The 20,085-nt window shown below is 41.2% G+C and overlaps 1 protein-coding gene across 3 annotated transcripts in view; it reads left to right on the top strand.

The window, feature by feature from the left end:
* Window positions 1–18,997, top strand: part of hip1rb (huntingtin interacting protein 1 related b) — a 115,662-nt gene extending 96,665 nt beyond the window's left edge. For all 3 annotated transcript variants that reach the window (XM_034170364.1, XM_034170362.1, XM_034170363.1), the window contains 14 exons: window positions 4,336–4,483; window positions 5,775–5,861; window positions 5,971–6,078; window positions 6,207–6,343; window positions 8,367–8,477; window positions 8,590–8,648; window positions 13,856–13,886; window positions 14,005–14,067; window positions 14,205–14,305; window positions 15,665–15,770; window positions 15,897–16,020; window positions 16,102–16,163; window positions 17,683–17,913; window positions 18,001–18,997. In XM_034170364.1, the coding sequence (XP_034026255.1) occupies window positions 4,336–4,483; window positions 5,775–5,861; window positions 5,971–6,078; window positions 6,207–6,343; window positions 8,367–8,477; window positions 8,590–8,648; window positions 13,856–13,886; window positions 14,005–14,067; window positions 14,205–14,305; window positions 15,665–15,770; window positions 15,897–16,020; window positions 16,102–16,163; window positions 17,683–17,913; window positions 18,001–18,009 (1,377 nt within the window). In that variant the 3' untranslated portion in view covers window positions 18,010–18,997. The remainder of the gene's footprint in view (window positions 1–4,335; window positions 4,484–5,774; window positions 5,862–5,970; window positions 6,079–6,206; window positions 6,344–8,366; window positions 8,478–8,589; window positions 8,649–13,855; window positions 13,887–14,004; window positions 14,068–14,204; window positions 14,306–15,664; window positions 15,771–15,896; window positions 16,021–16,101; window positions 16,164–17,682; window positions 17,914–18,000) is intronic.
* The last annotated feature ends 1,088 nt before the right edge of the window (window positions 18,998–20,085 follow it).

The following is a 20,085-nucleotide window of genomic DNA, read 5'->3' as shown; positions in this document are numbered from 1 at the left end:
ACTCACGCATGCGCACGAGGGTTCAAGCATGATTGGTGTAATCGCACGTCATTCAAATCCATATAGTAAAAAAAATAAAAGGGTCGGTTTATTATCTAATAGACCTCGTACATCAGTTGACACTATCAGTTGATTTTCTGAAAGCTGCGTTCCTCATACGGTGTAGATTCACACACAGTGTAAATATAACGTCTTACCCATTCGTTTTAGTGAAAAAAAAAGTTCCTCTACGGCACTTTGCGCCCGAGTTGCTCCGTCAGATCAGTTAGCCGACCGGAGCCTTCTCCCCCCACCCTTCCCCACCGGTTCTCTGGCTTGGCGCAACAAGTCAAAGTCACAGCGCATCATTAACGTCTTGGTTACAACAGACTATCTGATCCTGGCTGCACGCGATGAAATCTCAGTTAAAATTATTCAGTTCTCCGTGTGGCGCAGAGACACCATACGCGCGCTGTGGATGATGTGCACGTCAATATTTACATGTAACACTTCAGGGGGAAAAAAGCATTTATGGTACATATTTGACTAAAAGATATAAAAATCTTTGTCTAAAATCTTTCTGTGTAAATATCTTATGTTACAACATGGAGACCCATGGCTTATTTATGTACAATTTCTTTATTCTTTTTTAAAATTGGTGGGTGCAGCTAATATTCAGATGCGCTCTATAGTTTGTAAATTACAGTAATGAATGCAAATATTGAATTGTATGTTTAATACATTCAGTGTATTGATTGTACATCAGTAATAACAAATCAGAGCTAATGGTACCCCATTAGATGTTTGTAAATTAAAAAGAACCAAACTTCACTTGTATTCTTGATTTTAGTTTGACCAAGACAATATTTTCTTTCAGTTAATAGTTTAGAACCTCAATACAATGGATTAGTGGTTAGCACTGTTGCCTCACAGCAAGAAGGTCCTGGGATCACTTTCCAACTGGTCCTTTGTGTGTGGAGTTTGCCTGTTCTCATACAATGAGGAAAATAAGTATTTGAACACCCTGCGATTTTGCAACTTCTCCCACTTAGAAATCATGGAGGGGTCTGAAATTTTCTTCTTAGGTGCATGTCCACTGTGAGAGACATAATCTAAAAAAAAAAAAAATCCGGAAATCACAATGTATGATTTATAATTATTTGTATGTTACTGCTGCAAATAAGTATTTGAACACCCGTGAAAATCAATGTTAATATTTGGTACAGTAGTCTTTGTTTGCAATTAGAGGTCAAACGTTTCCTGTAGTTCTTGACCAAGTTTTCACACACTGTAGCGAAGATTTTGGTCCACTCCTCCATACAGATCTTCTCTAGATCTTTCAGGTTTGGAGTTTCAGCTCCCTCCAAAGACTTTCTATTGAGTTCAGGTCTGGAGACTGGCCAGGCCACTCCAGGACCTTGAAATGCTTCTTACAGAGCCCCTCCTTAGTTACCCTGGCTGTGTGTTTGGGGTCATTGTCATGCTGGAAGACCCAGCCATGGCCCATCTTCAATGCTCTTACTGAGGGAAGGAGGTTGTTTGCCAAAATCTCGCAATACATGACCCCATCCATCCTCTCTTCAATACAGTGCGGTCGTCCTGTCCCCTTTGCAGAAGAGCACCCCCAGAGTATGATGTTTCCACCCCCATCCTTCACGGTTGGGATGGTTTTCTTGGGGTTGTTCTCATCCTCTTAACATGGTAAGTGGAGTTGATTCCAAAAAGCTCTATTTTGGGCTCATCTGACCACATGACTTTCTCCCATGCCTCCTCTGGATCATCTAGATGGTTACTGGTGAACTTCAAACGGGGCTGGACGTGCTAGCTTGAGCAGGGGGACCTTGCTGCCCTGCAGGATTTTAAACCATGACAGCATCATGTGTTACTAATGTAATCTTTGACTGTGGTCCCAGCTCTCTTCAGGTCATTCACCAGGTCCTCCTGTGTAGTGCTGAGCTTTCTCAGAATCATCCTTACCCCACAAAGTGAGATCTTGCATGGAATCCCAGACCGAGGGAGATTGACAGTCATCTTGTGTTTCTTCCACTTTCTAATAAATAATCATAACAGTTGTCTTCCAGTCCATCCCAGCCTTGTGCTACAGTTTTGTCCCTGGTGTCCTTAGACAGCTCTTTGGTCTTGGCTATGGTGGACAGGTTGGAGTGTGATTGATTGTGTGAACAGGTGTCTTTTATACAAATAAGTTCAAACAGGTGCAATTAATACAGGTAAAGAGTGCAGAATAAGAGGGCTTCTTAAAAGAAAAAAGGTCTGTGTGAGCCAGAATTCTTGCTGGTTGGTAGGTGTTCAAATACTTATTTGAAGCAGTAACATACAAATAAATTATTAAAAAATCATACATTGTGATTCCCGTTTTTTTTGTTTGTTTGTTTGTTTTTTTAGATTGTCTCTCACAGTGGACATGCACCTAAGATGAAAATTTCAGATCCCTCCATGATTTCTAAGTGGGAGAACTTGCAAAACTGCAGGGCGTTCAAATACTTATTTTCCTCACTGTATTTCCTTGGGCTTCCTCCCACCATCATAAACATGGTCTGGTCTGCTGAAAATTGCTGCATAAATTGTGATCTTTGAACTCAGGGCTGTGAAAACTCCGCGGATCCACGGGATTCCACCGATTTCATCATGGGTAGAGGGGTGGGGTGTTAGTGATGTACTCTTTAATCGTGAAGATCACTGAGTTTTTAAAATGCTTATGGCAAAGTGTTCTCTTTTTTTACGACATCGTGTAAGTTTTATGAGTCTGCGGACACTGATCTGTGTGTTACAGATACAAATCAGTTTCCTCGGATCCGCAGAGTTTCGCGGAGGAAAAATGCCACTCAGAGCGTAGCTGTTACAACAAAGCAGGACTGGTTGGTTGCTGCGGCGACACTGTGTGGCTCCTGTGCGACGCTTGAGCTAAACTTAGCATGTGGATATCCCAAACTTTTAGAGCTTTCAAGTTTTTAAAAGAAGATTTGTGCAGCATGTTTGTGTCACGGACCGACGACGGACAGGGAGAAGATGGTGAGAAAGACTGTTTGAAAAAGTCTTATAAGGACAAGAATCCGTGGAATTATCGCTGGCTTCATCAACACACCTGAAAGATAAATTAAACGGGAAAAGTGAACTGTGCCCTTTCAGGAAAACACGTTAAGAATTTTTCTCTCCCTAGAAAATAAACATTCTGCTGTACAAACAGGATTTTAGACAAGATTATGTGACTTTTTTCACTAATCTAGACTTTCATTTTAAAAAAGACATTGTGGCTTTGAATGGATTTATGCTGCATGAATTTACACAAGAATATAAGTGACTTTTTACTACTATAAGGTATGTTATTGATATTTTACCATGATTTTCCAAATACTCTACAAGCTTTAGCTGTGGTTGTCTGTTCAGTCTTCATAAATTTCATGTAGACTAATTGTCCTGAGTTAATGCATAATTTGGTTTACAATTAAAAGGAAAATCATTCCAGGTCCTACTTCCACATCATATTCTGTTATTTCAGCATCATCATTGACAGGTCAAATAAAAGGTTGAATATAGGATCATTTAAATATCCACTAATTTTGAGATTTGTTCTTCCAGGAGATGCTGAAAAAGTATAATTAGATAAAAATTTAATTCTGGGGCCCCACAGGGCCCTAGACCCCGGCTCCTGGGGAGCTGTACCCCCCCAGACCCCCTGCAAATTTTCCTCGGATTTCACAATTTTCATTTCACAGCCCTGTGAACTGCAAACTTGTTAGTTTGCTTTAGACAAAATCAAGGTGTGTGTGTGTGTGTGTGTGTGTGTATTTTTAATTATAAGCAATTGGTGTTTTTTTTAGTGTAGGTTATGTAAGCGCTTGCCATGCTAACAGGGAAACCTACTAAAAGTAATGTAGATAATGGTCGTTACCATAATAAAAGAAAACTATCCTAAAAATGCCAAAAGTAGACTTTTGATTGGGGTTGAAGATGCAATAGATTGGGGCTTAAGAGCTTGTATAAAGTATAATCAAGAGGTAGTAATGATTTTGGAAGATAAAGGAAGACTTATTTCAAGCCGTGACTGGTCAGATTTGAAGGGACCTCACCTCGGTGCATGATGACATTTGTCACAACCTGGTTTGTGTGTAACTGACTGATTTGGTGGGCGGTTGCTAATTTGCATTCAGGTACAATTATGTTGTCCCCCCCTGACGGATGAACGTACAGATAACATTATTACACTACAGAAGTGTTACCTACAGAGTACAGTCCCAAACAACTGGTGATTTTATGTGATTCTGATTTGTGCATGTCAAAATTCTGCCGTTTCCACATCCTCTGCTTTTGTGTGTTTGTGCGTGTGTATATTTGTAGGCAAATCAAGAGGAGCAACTGAGGCAGAAACTTCTGGAAGAGCAGTTTGCCCTGCTGCAGGGAACCGTCACAGAGGCTGAGAACATTATCCAAGACGCTGTGGCTAAACTTGACGATCCTCTCCATATACGCTGCACCAGCTCCCCAGGTCAACACCCCCCCCCCCCCCCCCCCCCCCCCCCACACACACACACACACACACATTACTCCTGTATCACAACAGAATAAAAGCCATAGCATAAAATCTTACTCAAAACAGTGTTTTGAAAAACCTTTAAAATCTGTTTCTGTTGTTCTGGCATACGTGACTTAAGAATACCAATTATATAAGCACAATGATTAATGCCGAGGCTATATATACAACCATCTTGTACACAGTGGGCTTCCGTACACGATGACTGTGTACATAATGCACCAAAAGGTTATATGTTTGATAGATTTTGTATTGCACAGCTAGACTGTTATTTTTTTTTTTTACTTGTATTTGCACACTGTATGAAATGCATATCTGTGCCATTGCCATCGGCTCACAACAATACACGATTGAAACAAACAAAAACAAAAAAAATCTCACCATGGGAAACAAACCAGTTGTGCCACCAATGTATTTTTTGAAAGTGGCACTTATCCTTCGCTTGTGATTTCTTGTATTCAGTTGAGCCAACCTGTTGTGTTCAGAAGCCCACTGGGTACACAACAGTTTTTTTTTGTGTTGTGTGTGTGAGACCACTTTCAATGATTAAAAACAATTACATACTAATACAATAACATGCTTTTGGAGGGCGGTATGTATTTTCAGAGGCCTGACATTCACGCCCAGTCGCCCAAAATGACAGATATTCTGTCATTTCTGAATATCTGTCATTTTGGGCGACTGGGCGTGAACGGAGGGACAACTGGGCATGAACGGAGGGACTCAGAAAATACATACTGCATGACAAATGCATGTTATTTGCATTATTATCACTTTTTACTGAGATACACAACACGTAACGCGTGCATAAAAAGTTGGCTCACAATAACTTTTGTCGTGTCGGCTGGCGCGCCCTGCTCTCCAAATTCAGCAGTGTGCCCTCATCAAGCTGGCTGCTTTAGCTGCTGTTCATTGTCATACTATCTATGAGAAAATCATCCGGAATATTCATATTGGGACCTAAACACACTTCTCGCCTTTTCATCTTTTCCTCTGCGGACAGTTTTTTTTTTTTTTTTTTTTTTCCCCCCCTCTCTGCGGACAGTTCTTGGGCTGCGCGCTATGACGTCATTTGTTTACGCACAGCGGGCGGGTATAGCCAGGTAGCGTTGACGTAATTCTACGATACCGGCCCAGCAACGCCTCGGTAAAGTGATAATAATATAACTATGTTCCACACACTGAATACTTATTCATACAATTATAACAATGCTCAATTTTAATAGCGTTTGTCCTCAACACACAGATTACCTTATAAGTCGTGCAGAAGCCACACTGGGCTCCATCGACAAAGTGAAAAAGGGCCATGTTGACTATCTGAGCAACCAGAGCGGTAAGTCTACTCTTTCTGATTCCACATTTCTCTGTTATGACAATACCTTGTTGGCTTGTTAGACTTGATGTAGCGCAGTGTTTTCTCATTTTGCCAATCTTGGAAACAGATGCTGGAGGGCTGTCGCGAGCTCTGACCCAGTTCTCCCACTTGGCTGCGGATACAATTGTCAATGGCAGCGCCACTGCACACATGGCACCCACTGACCATGCAGACCGTGAGAAAGTTCTCAGTTTGGACCAGCACATTTTCATATTTAGCTCTTCAGAAGCAGCATTTCTGAAGTGAGTTGAACACCAAACATCGCAGCATGATGACTACATGTTGCTCATTTCAATCCTACAGGGCTGACAGAGAACTGCCGAGGCTGTGCCACTCAGAGTCTGCAGTTCTTGAAGGACCTGAAGTCCAAGAATACCCTCCAGAGGGCAGACCCAGCCTCTGTTCGCATAATTGTTCAAAAGATCCTGCATTTGGGCCAAGTGAGACAATGTTTTGTTTGTATATATTTATTTCCACACTTCACTTTTAAAGGGACCATCTTGTGCAATGCAAGCATAACTAATTACATTTTACAGTTAAAATCAGTGGGGGTAGGGCAGGTGATGTAAGGCAAGCAACAACTCCTATACATTTAAAGCAGCAAGCACAGACATGAGTTATTTATTTGAGACTTGAAAATTAGATTTTTAGGATGATCACTCTGACATTTCTGGGTCCTCCATCATTTGAGGGAGGGACATGAAAATGCTGTCTGTCCGTGCAACCGTCTTGAAACACTGTACTCCCTATAACATTTCATAGATCTGAGACAAGTTTACCAAATTTGCAGCAGGGGTGCATCCCTTGAAGGTCTGTCAAGTTTTAGGAGTGAACGTGACCAAATAATTGAAAGTCACAGAGCCAAAGCTAGTGTCTGTGTAATGACAACTGCACTCAACAACTTTCCAAGGATTTTAGACTTCATCAAATTTGCAGCAAACAAGGTCTAGGCCAACTGCGATGGTGACTGGGGACACAAGGACCTCAGGCAAAGATCACATTTTATTTCCCTGAGATATGAATGAGACGCCTAGTTACCTGTTGCATAACACGACCCCTTTAAGCTTTCAACACTTGCCTGTCTCTCTTGTAGTTAGGCTAAAAGTGGCAGAAAGTGTTGAAAATTAAAATGTCATTTGCTATTCAAGGCTCTTGGTGTCGTGCATCAACACAAATACTGTTAGAAGCTTATAGATGTTTTTTGTAAAACTCATGGCATGTTTCCAGCGTAAATTACAGCTGACTGCTTTTAGATCTTGGTGAAATACGAGCCCTCTTTGCTTCCCATTTGTAACAAATAATGAAGCTACAAAAAAAAAAACATTTTGCAAACACCTTGTTTTGTGGACTTGAAAAAAGTGTATGACTGGGTACCTCGAGGTGTCCTGCAGGGTGTACTGTATGGGGTATGGTATGAGAATGGGGTACCAGAACAACTAGAACAAATGTACTAGTGTCTCGAAGACCAAAGTAGGAACTGTGTCCACATTCTCTGCTGCTCAGACCTGTTCCCGATGTGTGTTGATGCCCCTTGCCACCAATCCTGTTGGCAAAGTTCATGTATAGGATTTCAAGGTGCAGTCAGGGACTGGAGTGTGTCCAGTTTGGTGACCTCAGAGTTACATCTCTGCTATTTGCAGATGCGCAGGTTTAAGGCAGAATTTGAAGGGAATGAGATGATGCACCTCCAAATCAGAGACCATGGTTGGAAAAGAGTGGATTGATCCCCCTGGATCAAGGGAGAATTTTTGCCCCAAGTGGAGTTCCATTATTTTGGGGGTATTGTTCATTAGTCGGGGTAAGATGTAGCATGGGATCAGCAGACTGACTGGGGCATTGTCTAATGTCTGCAGACGCTGTACTGGACAGTCATGGTGAAGAAAGAGCTGAGTCAGAAGGCAAGGGTCTCTGTTTACCAGTCGATTTATGTTCCTGTCCTCACCTATGGTCATGAAATTTGGATAATGGCCAAAAGAACAAGGCCACAGATAGACAATGGAAATATAAGATAAGATCTTTCCATCTCAAGGGCAGAGAAGCTCAAATTATCTGGGAGGGACTGAATAGATCCGCTGCTTCTTGACATTGAAAGGAGCTAGCTGGAGTGGTTTAGGTATTTGAGTATGCCACCTGGTTTCCTCCCAAGGGAGGTCTTCCAGGCATGTCAAACTGGGAGGAGGCCCCAGAGGAAAACTAAGGGCATGCCAGAGGAATTGTTTACCAACTGGCTTGAGGACGCCTCAGGATCCCTCCCAGGGAGAGTGTGAGGATAAGGCAGTGTAGGCTGAGCTGCTTGGTCTGCTTCCACCACCACCCAGACCTCAATAAGCAGCAGAAAATGAATGAATAAACTTAATAATTACCCAATTAATTTTTTTGCAAAAGCTTTTTTCCCCTCAAATATTGCTTCTTTTCATTTTTTTAAAGGTATTCTGTCTTCACTGTGCCTAATGTTATATGCAGGAGCTGCGACCCAAAGGTATGGATGTTCGTCAGGAAGAGCTGGGAGATCTTGTTGATAAGGAAATGGCTGCAACATCAGCAGCTATCGAGGAGGCAGTCCGCAGAATTGATGCAAGTTATATTCATGGGAATAGTTTAATCCATGATATGCAAATGTATCCTGTGTTGCCGTCTGATGATGCTGTGAAGTGGAAGGAATCACTGTCCTGCTTTCTGTATTTAGGAAATGATGAATCAGGCAAGGAAGGACACAACGGGCATTAAGCTGGAAGTCAATGAAAGGTTGGTTGTTTTTGAGTATTTTATTATTTAAATGGCTGTCGTAGTCCTGAGGGCTTAATTAAACCAGTGTGTTTAATTGCTGTGGTCTTTGACTTTGATATTTTGGCTGTAAGGTTGCTGTACCAGTTATTTTAGTAGAAAAGCACACTCTCAAAAAGCATCACTCTTTTTTTTTTTTTTTAAACGGGGGGTCCCATTCTTCATTCCTCCTCATTGGCTGGCGGCCTATTCAGGACTTGCGTAGGATTCTTCTGGGTCATGCTTAGGGATGGGTATTAAGATTTTATCTATCGATGCCATTATCGATTCTGCTTATTGATCCGATTCCTTATTGATTCCCTTATCGATACCTCTTGTGAATTTTGTACTAAAAGTAGGCTTTACAGGTTTTCTATGTATTTCATTGAGTCTTAAAGTAAATAAATATGAAATTGGTCACTGTATCCTTGATCTCTGGGCATAAATAAAAATAAACAAAACGGCGTTTCGCTTTGAATTTATTAATTCGACTGGACTCTATTGTTCTAACTTGACTCGGCAGAGAGCCGTGCAGCGTTTGAAGCTGTGTGAACAGAACGGAGGACGATTCTCTTTTCTTTCTCCCAACACGACAGGAGTCCCAGTTAATGACTTTAATCCGCACAAAAGTGACTCACGATTGACATATTCAGGGACGAAAGTGGTAAAAAAACAAAAAAAGCTGAAACGCAAAATTACCCCCAACCAGGGCTTAATTTGAGGGAGAGCATTTGAGTCAGAGATTCCGAAGCGCGCTCCGGAATCTCTGACGTTGGCTCCACCAGCTATTTATACTGGATCCGTGATCCGCCACCTCTCTTGACTAACAAAATATTTTTAAAAAATCACCGCGATTGCTCTCACTGCCAATCACACCACCGCCCTCCTGTCTGCTGTGCGGAATTGCGCCAAATCTGGCAACAGGTCCAGAGGCTACGCTCGCTGTTTTGATCCAGATGTTGACCGTAGCCGCAGAGCTCCATGGCCACCGAGAGAGGACTTGGATTCTGTGCGGGTCCCGCATCCGTACCCCCGGAGGCAGTGAGTGAAGGGAGAGCCGCGCATTGTGTTCTGCGTGTGTCTGTTTATAATCTTCTCGCACAGAAGAAAAAAAGAGTGTTTACACAAGAGAGAAAAGTGAGAAAATGTTAATGCCTGTTTGAGAAACGTGTGTAGTGAGGGGTTTTACAGCCTTAAAGTATCTATAATAAGTGTAGAAAATAGCGCTACTTTGCGGACTCAATGCCGCGTTCACACCGGGCGCGATCAGACACTACAAATTCACGGGGGTCGCGTGGCGATGGACGCGCCTCCTTCGCCCGGTGTGTCGCTCTGCTTGGGTGGACTTTCGCTGCGAAAATTCGCCCCGGTGTGTCATCAAATAGGAGGAGCTTCCATTTCGCTCGCCGTCAAGTCATCATGACGGACCTTGATCACACGGAGCGAGTTGTTGTGAAAAGCTCCCAATACAGAGAGTATCATTATTTGCTGCAGGAGCTGCGTCTGGATGACGGCCGCTTTCAGCGGTCCTTCCGCCTCTGCGGGACCCAGTTTGAGGACCAACTGTTCCGTTCACGCGCGCACATATAAGCAATTAAAAAAAAAAAAAAAGAAAGAAACTCCGCTGCTTGCTGCAGCTCGCTCCTCCCCCCAAAAAACTCTGTCATAATTGTGTTTAGAAACCAGTCACCATTTGTTTTATTATAATCTGTGTAGTTAATAAAATATTCTCCACACAGACGATTCGCTCGCGCGCGCACGTAAAAAAAAGAAAAACTCCGCGGCTTGCTGTGAGGCTGTTTCTCGCTCTTTCCCCCCCAAAAAAACTGTCATAATTGTCTTTAGAAACCAGTCACCATTTGCTTTATTATACATCTATGTAGTTAATAAGTAAAATAATCTCCATGGATGATTCCCTCGCGCGCACGTAAAATAAAAATAAAAACTCCGCTCCCGCTGCTGTGGTGCTGCTGCTCGCCCCAAAAACTCTCTCATAATTGTGAAATAAAGGACAAAAGAGACATAAGTCCTGCTCACAGGCTGCTACCAGATACAGGACATGTTTACATCTTCAGTCAAACTCCAGACATCTCCACGTCACTACATATTCAATCCCTGATTGGTCATCACGGCGCGACGAGACGAAAAAGTTCAGATTTTTCAACTTGGGGAGGAGGGCAACACGACGTGACGTGACACAATATCACGCCACAAACGCTCAAAATTGCTTCACTCGCGTCGTGCTGCGCGGTTTGGCGCCAAAACACGTCCTTACATAGGTATTACATGGCAACCTGTGGCTGCAGTCGCTCACGTCGCGCCCGGTGTGAACACGGAGAATGTAACTCCCACGATAAACGAGGGACCACTGTACATCATTAAACAGGAATTTGTACTCTATCCGGATTTGGTGTGACTAGTGTTATTAGGCCTACAATACATGCCCAGTTTATTTTCGGTGTGGCGCACAGCGTTGTTCGCAAGCCCCCCCGCCCTTCTTTTTTTTTTTTTTTTTTTTTTTTTTTCTGCACCGGAGCCACCCATCCTCTGCACTCTGGGACCTCCCACTTTACAAATTAAGCACTGCCCCCAACACCACATGCATGAAAATGTTTGAGTTCTAGAAGCTCTGAAATGCAATCTGGGACTATTCCAGACAATAAACTGCAGTGAGTGCAGCATTCATTTAGTGAAGGGAAAAAAAACCAAAACACAGCTTTCCTTATTCAAATTCATTCCAGTAGTATTCTGCCCTTACTAGGATGCAGTAGTTTTCTAACTTGGCAGATAGTTCTGGAGGAAATCACTGAAGAAATTAACACATTGAAAATATGGTTTGACCGAAACAAATTGTCATTAAGCTTAAAAAAGACAGGGATGAAATGGAGGTGTAAGAGTCACTAGGTGTTCACAGGAAACATTTATTTCTATATGTATGTATTTATTTATGTATGTTCATTGTTAGTTGGTTTTATATTTTCTGTTGTTTTTATTCAGGTTCTTTTTGTCTCTTTCTCTAAAATTGTTTACAACCCCTGGCAAAAATTATGGAATCACCGGCCTCGGAGGATGTTCATTCAGTTGTTTAGTTTTGTAGAAATAAAGCAGATCACAGACATGACACAAAACTAAAGTCATTTCAAATGGCAACTTTCTGGCTTTAAGAAACACTATAAGAAATAAAAAAAAAAAAAAAATTGTGGCAGTCAGTAACGGTTACTTTTTTAGACCAAGCAGAGGGAAAAAAAATATGGAATCACTCAATTCTGAGGAAAAAATTATGGAATCATGAAAAACAAAAGAACGCTCCAACACATCACTAGTATTTTGTTGCACCACCTCTGGCTTTTATAACAGCTTGCAGTCTCTGAGGCATGGACTTAATGTTTTCACAGTTTTTGCTCTAAGGTAAGATGCATTATCATCTTGAAAAATGATTTCATCATCCCCAAACATCCTTTCAATTGGTGGGATAAGAAAAATGTCCACTTGTGCATTTATTGTTGATGTAATGACCGCCATCTCCCCAGTGCCTTTACCTGACATGCAGCCCCATATCATCAATGACTGTGGAAATTTACATGTTCTCTTCAGGCACTCATCTTTATAAATCTCATTGGAACGGCACCAAACAAAAGTTCCAACATCATCACCTTGCCCAATGCAGATTTGAGATTCATCACTGAATATGACTTTCATCCACAGTCCACGATTGCTTTTCCTTAGCCCATTGTAACCTTGTTTTTTTCTGTTTAGGTGTTAATGATGGCTTTCGGTTAGCTTTTCTGTATGTAAATCCCATTTCCTTTAGGCGGTTTCTTAGTTAGGTCACAGACGTTGACTCCAGTTTCCTCCTCCCTTTTTGAGACATATTGCTTTAAGTTTTCTGTCTTGACGCTTTGATGTCTTCCTTGGTCTACCAGTATGTTTGCCTTTAACAACCTTCCCATGTTGTTTGTATTTGGTCCAGAGTTTAGACACAGCTGACTGTGAACAACCAACATCTTTTGCAACATTGCGTGATGATTTACCCTCTTTTAAGAGTTTGATAATCCTCTCCTTTGTTTCAATTGACATCTCTCGTGTTGGAGCCATGATTCATGTCAGTCCACTTGGTGCAACAGCTCTCCAAGGTGTGATCACTCCTTTTTAGATGCAGACTAAGGAGCAGATCTGATTTGATGCAGGTGTTAGTTTTGGGGATGAAAATTTACAGGGTGATTCTATAATTTATTCCTCAGAATTGAGTGAATCCATATTTTTTTTCCCTCTGCTTGGTCTAAAAAAGTAACCGTTACTGACTGCCACAATTTTTTTTCTTGATTTCTTATAGTGTTTCTTAAAGCCAGAAAGTTGCCATTTGAAATGACTTTAGTTTTGTGTCATGTCTGTGATCTGCTTTTTTTCTACAAAATTAAACAACTGAATGAACATCCTCCGAGGCCGGTGATCCCGTAATTTTTGCCAGGGGTTGTATAATCATTAGATTAGTTATTATTACTATTATTGTTGTGTTTGCTGTTATTAATATATAAACAAATAATTTAAAAAATATTACAATTTGTAATACATTTGACTCTTTTACGACAACAAATGCTTGACAGCTGCAACTGCTTAATGCTAACTTTGAAAAACATTGAAAATGCCATAGATATGCTAACATGTTAGCATCGGTCCTGTTTTTAAGTTATAAAATACAGCTATCAACTGTTTCAGGAGACCATAACAGGTCGGTTTAACATAAAAAAGGTAAATAATACTCACAGCCATATGCTCTTTAGGGTTTTAGCGGGGGAAAGCGAAAGAAAAAAATCAACAAAGCAATGATCGAAGCACTGCTTCAATCTGCGAATCACTGCTTCGATTGGTTCAAGGTTCAAAGCAAAGCCGCGCTGCAGTAAAGTTGATTACAGACCCGCTGCAGGGTCTGTAATCAATGTAGAGAAATGATAATTTTCCTGACAAACACCCCCAAAAACAACGGCCACTCTGAAGGGCCGATAAGGGAATCAAGTAAAAAAGTTATTGATGTCGATGGATCGAATCAGTTCTTAACAATTCCCGAAAGGAACTGGTTCTCGATACCAATCCCTAGTCATGCTGCATAATCCAGTATACAAAGCAAAATGTCACTCATAAGTTACTATGGAAACTTTTTTTTATCTGTTCTGTTTCGCCTCATCTTACAGAATCCTTTTCAGCTGCACTGATCTGATGAAGGTAATGTGCTGAGTCTGCACTCTGTTCTTTAATATTTTACCTTACTAATATCCTGTTCCTATAGTAATGCTCATAAGACTCGTGTCCTGCTTTGTCCCTGCCCTGCACTCATCCTCAGGCTATCCGAATGCTGGTTGTGGCATCTACAGAATTGCAAAAGGAGATTGTCGAGAGCGGGCGGGTGAGTCGCTCTCTGTTCTAATTCTGAATCCAGAAGCAGCAACTCAGTTCATTGTAGAGTTCAGCAAGATTTCATATAGGAAAAGAATCGCTGAGAAGCTCTGCAGCGAGAATAACAACTTTGTTTGGCTTGTAAAGGGTGCAGCCAGCATTAAAGAGTTCTACGCCAGGAACTCTCGCTGGACTGAGGGGCTCATCTCTGCCGCCAAGGCCGTGGGATGGGGTGCCACAGAGATGGTGTAAGTGCTAACTCCTATGTGGTAATGAGTAACTGGTTTTACATATAGCCCCTCAAAGAAGTAAACATCCAGTGAAAGCTGATTTTTCTTTCCCACATATTTGGCATTATGAAAGTCTGATGGGGTGAACAAACATTTGGAAGAACACAATCAGTTGTACAGTTCCAGTATTTTATATACATGTCAAATCACTTTTAATTGGCTTTGTTTTAATCACTGGTTCTCTAATCTTTTCTGCTGTGAGTCACTTTAGAAGCTGAAAAACAACAACAAAACAATTAATTTTTGTCAGTTAGTTGTATTACAGGAGTGTTTCAAAAAAAGAAAAAGAAAAATATAACCACATCAGTTTGAATTGAAACAGCTGAAAGAACATCTGATTTTCTTCTATAATTTTAAGTGATGTCAGAAATCTGTGTATACCGTATTTGCACGTCTGAGCGCCCTGGGCATTGTGCCTGAAATTCTGCTGGAGGTGGGGTGTGCATTTGCACCAACTCAGCCAAATATTGTTTGTCGGACTGCCCATTCCAATAAAATGGCTTTCTTCACAAATAAAGAATAACTCGCCCCCTTTTTCCCCCCTACTGTCATTTATTAAATGTGTTATTCGTCAACTGATGTCTGGTGCAGCAAAAAAAAAGGTTGGCATGACGTGCATGGTCATTTTTCAACATTGACCACATGGACAATAATTTATTTCACTGAAACATTTTGCTTAGTTTATATTAAAATGGAAAACTCTGGTACTCATGGATGCTTCAAAAGTTCCTACCTGTTGAAATCCAGTTGACTCTGCAGTTAAATAATCCATTGTTTCTGTCTGTGATTTCTGCTCGTTAAGATAAAAATAAAAAATCTATTAATTTCCTGTCAGCATCTCACAGAAAACAGTGGAACATCCAAACTTTCTCTGTCAACACTTGAAGTCACTTCTGTGTTCATGTCCAGAAATACAGCGTGTCTTCTCTGTGTCCCGCTCTTTCACCCTCAAAATGGCAAACAAATGTCCAAGCAGCAGGAAAAATCTGTCTGAACTCCCCTCAAAGTTCTGAACATGCACAAAACTTTCTGACGAACTATCACATCAGCTGTCAAGGAACTCTGTACATTAAGTTCTGTTGCTAGAATACATTCACTACTAGGTATCAGAGATAAATAGTTTTTGTACTTTGAAAATGTTCAGTATTTTGATGATACAAGGCCAAGTATCGGTAGAGACAATTTCCAGGACTGGACAGTTTTCTCAAAAATGTATTCATCAGTTCCTACTCATGAGGCCTATATTCCAATTTCCTGTTAAAGAAATAATCAAATAAATGTAAGCATTGGCCTTGATGTGCTTGCCTGCTTTCACAGGGAGTCTGCTGACAAGGTGGTGCTGCACACAGGAAAATACGAGGAGCTGATTGTCTGCTCCCATGAGATTGCTGCAAGCACGGCACAGCTGGTCGCTGCCTCAAAGGTGGTCATCAGACATACAGGACTTCTCATTTCAAAGATAACTGCAACATAACTGTAAAATAATTGGTTCCTATGATTGACTTTGTTACTTTAATGTGGTCTGACATGAATATTCTTGTGTGCTTAGGTTAAGGCAGAACGCAACAGTAAGAAGTTGTCAGTTCTGCAGCAAGCTTCTCGCCATGTTAATGAAATGGCAGCTAAAGTAGTGGCCTCAACCAAGACGGGTCAGGAGAACCTGGAAGAAAAAGGTTGGCACAACAGGGTCTGTGTAGTCAACAATACTAAATATAGCAGCCTAAATATTCTTCCCTGTCTGTATGTTTTTGCAGATACCATGGACTTCTCCGGCCTGTCACTCATCAAGCTGAAAAAGGAGGAAATGGAGTCACAGGCAAGTAGTCGACAAAGGTGTTGAGTTATTGTGTAACACTGCAGGTATGTGATGTTCTGTTTTAGACTAATTCCTGTAACTTATTTAAAAAGTGTTGACACTTTTCATATTAATATAACAGCCAACAACTATTTTCTGTACAAATATTTAGTGGCTTCATGGTGTTCTGTGCAGTGTTAAAGCAACTCCCCCCCTCTGTGCTTTTCTGTTGCCTTGTTCATATTCTCCGAATGTACATGTACATTTAGTGAGTGTGATTTCTATGAACCCACACTCTTACCACATAGCTATTTTTTAACTGACTGTAGCACTTTGAGATTTATTTAAATGTAATGTGCAATATAAATAAAATTTATTATTATTATTGAATGTCCCCAAGATGATGCTTGACAGTAACTTGTCAGAAATACTTCCCAAAGTCACATTTACAGGCTAAAAATGCCTCTGACCAAGAAATTAAACATAGCGGAATCCATGAATGTCAGGCTTTTCTCACTGAGATGCTGCAGCAACTGATTTTGCTCAGTGCAACTATAATAGTGCATTCACATGTCGGCTGTAAGCGGCAGATGGTAATCCAGATGTTACATTGTTTTCAAATAAAAACTGACAGACATATTCCACCACCTCTGGCCACATGTACAGCAGCTACACATTGCAATATACACTTTCTGTCAAAAGTTAAAAATGTTCAACTTTTGCCACTTATCACAGCGACAAGGACAAACCAGGTGTTGTTTTATCATTAACAAGGAAGAAAAAGAGACAGCAAGAGATTGATTATTTAAGTGCAGGAAGTCCCCTGATTTTAATCAGATAAACATGAATAGTAAGTCCCTTCACTGCTCCCTTGTTTTTACTTGGGGTAACCACAGCAGATCCAAGGTGGACCTGCATGTTGATTTGGCACAAGTTTTATGCCGGATGCCCTTCCTGTTGCAACTCTGCATTACATGGAGAAATGGGGCAGGGGTGGGGATTGAACCGGGAGCCTTCCGCACTGAAACAAAGTGCACTAAGCACTTGGCCACCACCCCCTGGCCAATCAGGTAAACATCAGTAATTTGTGATATTACAGAAAAACAATTAATTGATAACCCAAGTTCATTTTTTTTTGTCTTTAAGCTGCCATCAGAGCCGGGGCTTCCTGTTTTAATATAACACTGTGCAGAAAGATGAACCTCGGTTGTATCTTTCAGTTAAGTGAATTGTCTGTCACTGGCATTGAAAGATGGCCGCGCCTCACATCGTCACCTGCAGACGACAGGAATTCTGCTATGACTGCTGTAATGGTTTTTCTGCCGCAGATGTGAACGCATTAGTATAGACTATTCTCATGTTGATATACAGTATAAAAGCTAATTTGAATATAACTTATTGAACTAGAATATTCTTCTGTTCAGTCAAAATGCAGATGGGACAGTCTTCTCTGGGATCACAATGAGGGACATGGCGCATTACCTGAATTCCTCAGGAACCAGTTTGACAGAAGATAACCACCTTATTTATTTACACGTAGGTGAAGGTGCTGGAACTGGAGTCTCAGCTAGAAAACGAGCGTCTCCGTTTGGGTGAGCTGAGGAAAAAGCACTACAACTTAGCTGGAGTTCCACTGGATCAGGTTTCCCAGAATAATGGTGACGGTGCCGCTCCAGTCTACCCTGGAAACATGTCACCTAAACCCAACAAACCTGCTATCATGAGGAAACCTGCACTAGCGCAGAAACCCAACATGCCACCCAAAAATTTGGTAAGTACTAAAGAAAAAATGTGAAAAGAAGTGAATAAAATTAAACTTTTTAGTAATTCTTGTGTGTCTCTCTTGTCTGTGTTTCAGTTTAAGTAAATGCCTGAGCAGATGAGGAGCCCGGAAAGCTTCATGATGGGATGTTTCCTTGAATTTCTCTGATTGCCTTTTTGTGAATAGGTGCTTCTTTTAAGTTGCATGTTGCTGACAATCCTATGTTCTGAATCTCACTCCTGTTTTTCTTCTTTTTGCCAAAACAGATCAGAAACCTGACTTTTACCTTGATGCCTTTTGAGGGATGCACTGTGTCCTTACAGTTTAATTTTAAATGTTTAACACTCGTCACTAAACTCACTTTTTTCATTATTTGACATTCACAATAAAAAACGAAACTAATGTAAGTCTGTTTGGGAAATGCAGCATTACTGCTTTTATCCCCCCTCCCCATTACTACGTTAACAGGAATCAAAAACATGTCTTGGTATATGTATGTAGTTGGTTTTTCATGGTGAAGACATTTTTGCACACAGTTTGAAGCACATCACCTTTTTCTTAAAGAACACTACTTGTTTTGATTGCTGAATAAAAGTGGGGGAATGTATTCTGTACATTTGTGATGCTGACATACCTCTGGCTTCTTTGCCTTCATAATGGATCAAGCACAGTTTCTTTTTTGGGTGGGTGGCGGTCACTACAAAGTAGTTTGAGACCTTGAAATGTGCTTTCTAAGACTGTATGTAAAGACTGCATAGGAGTGTGCAGGCTGCACCAAGTATAATTTATAATAGAAGTGGAAATCAGTCAAAGTGCATATAGACGTGATGCTTACACAGGTATTGGCTACATGTGTCCTTAATTACCAAATGTTTCCTGGTTATTGTATAATATGAAGGTGATAAATTCCTCTTTGCCTCTGGGAGTTTTTCATACAGGATTTTAAGCTGCATTACTTTGTGTTCTGTCCTCTGATCCATGTGCAGTGTCTTTCTAAACTCAGATCTATTAATATATTTTAGTAAACATAATGGTGGTTTCTCCTTGTAAGAAGTGTAAATGTTACTTATGAACAATAAATGTTTGATTTTAATATTTGTATTCATTTTGTTCTGACACTTGGAAGCTGTAATTTTAAGGTCTGCTGGCAGTGTTTTGCCATGGGGTGTGTGAGTGTGTGGGTGTGTGTTTGCATTTGTTCTTGGAGCATAATTCTGGAAGTACCTGATTGAAACGTCATACTTTCCCCATAGGTTTGCTTCCTGCTCCCATTTCACTGACTCACCACAGCAGATCTGCACATTGATTTGGCTCAAGTTTTACTGGATGTCCTTCCTCATGTAACTTCAGATGTCTTCTTTTTCTTTCGGCTGTTCCCGTTAGGGGTCGCCACAGCAGGTGGATCGTTTCCATCTCACCCTGTCCTCTGAATCTTCCTTTGTCACACCAACCACTTGCATGTCCTCCCTCAGCACATCCATAAACCTCCTTTGGTCTCCCTCTTCTCCTTCTGCCTGGTGGCTCCATCCTCGGCATCCTTTTCCCTGTATACGCTGGGTCCCTCCTGCAGATGTCCAAGCCATCTCAAGATCACCTCTCTGACTTTGTCTCCAAGCTGTCCCTCTGATACGTTCATTCCTAATCTTGGCCATTCTCGTCACTCCCAAAGAGAATCTCAACATCTTCAGCTCTGCCACCTGTGTTTTTTTTAGTGCCACCGTCTCTAAGCCAAATTACAAAGTGCTCAACTTAATGAATCAAACCACAACAATAAAGCATTTCTGGATCCATAAGAACACTTAAAATTAAATGTCACGTGCAAATAAAATGTGTATTCCTCCCACGTTTCCTATCCTAAAAGTCCTCTAACTGGGCGATTCCTAGGTGTTCCCAAGCCACATAGGATATATATAATTTCTCCAGCATGTTCTGGGTATTTCATGCGGGCTCAGCCCAGTTGAATGTGTCTGGAAGACCAGGTGGCATCCTCACCAGATGCCCAGCTGGTTCCTCTGTGTGAGAAAGCAGTAGCTCCACTCACTGCGTCCCCATAAACAGTAAAAATGCTTTGGCCTTTGTTTTATTTTTTATTTTTTTTAAGGTAGAGAAGCTTGAATCTTTGACTGGACTGGGTTGCTTGACGCGAGGACGTTTCGCTTCAAATCGCAGAAGCTTCCTCAG

Source organism: Thalassophryne amazonica, chromosome 5 (assembly GCF_902500255.1).
Source record: "Thalassophryne amazonica chromosome 5, fThaAma1.1, whole genome shotgun sequence".
In the NCBI taxonomy this organism is placed as follows: Eukaryota; Metazoa; Chordata; class Actinopteri; order Batrachoidiformes; family Batrachoididae; genus Thalassophryne; species Thalassophryne amazonica.
This window is presented reverse-complemented; position numbering and strand designations above follow the sequence as displayed.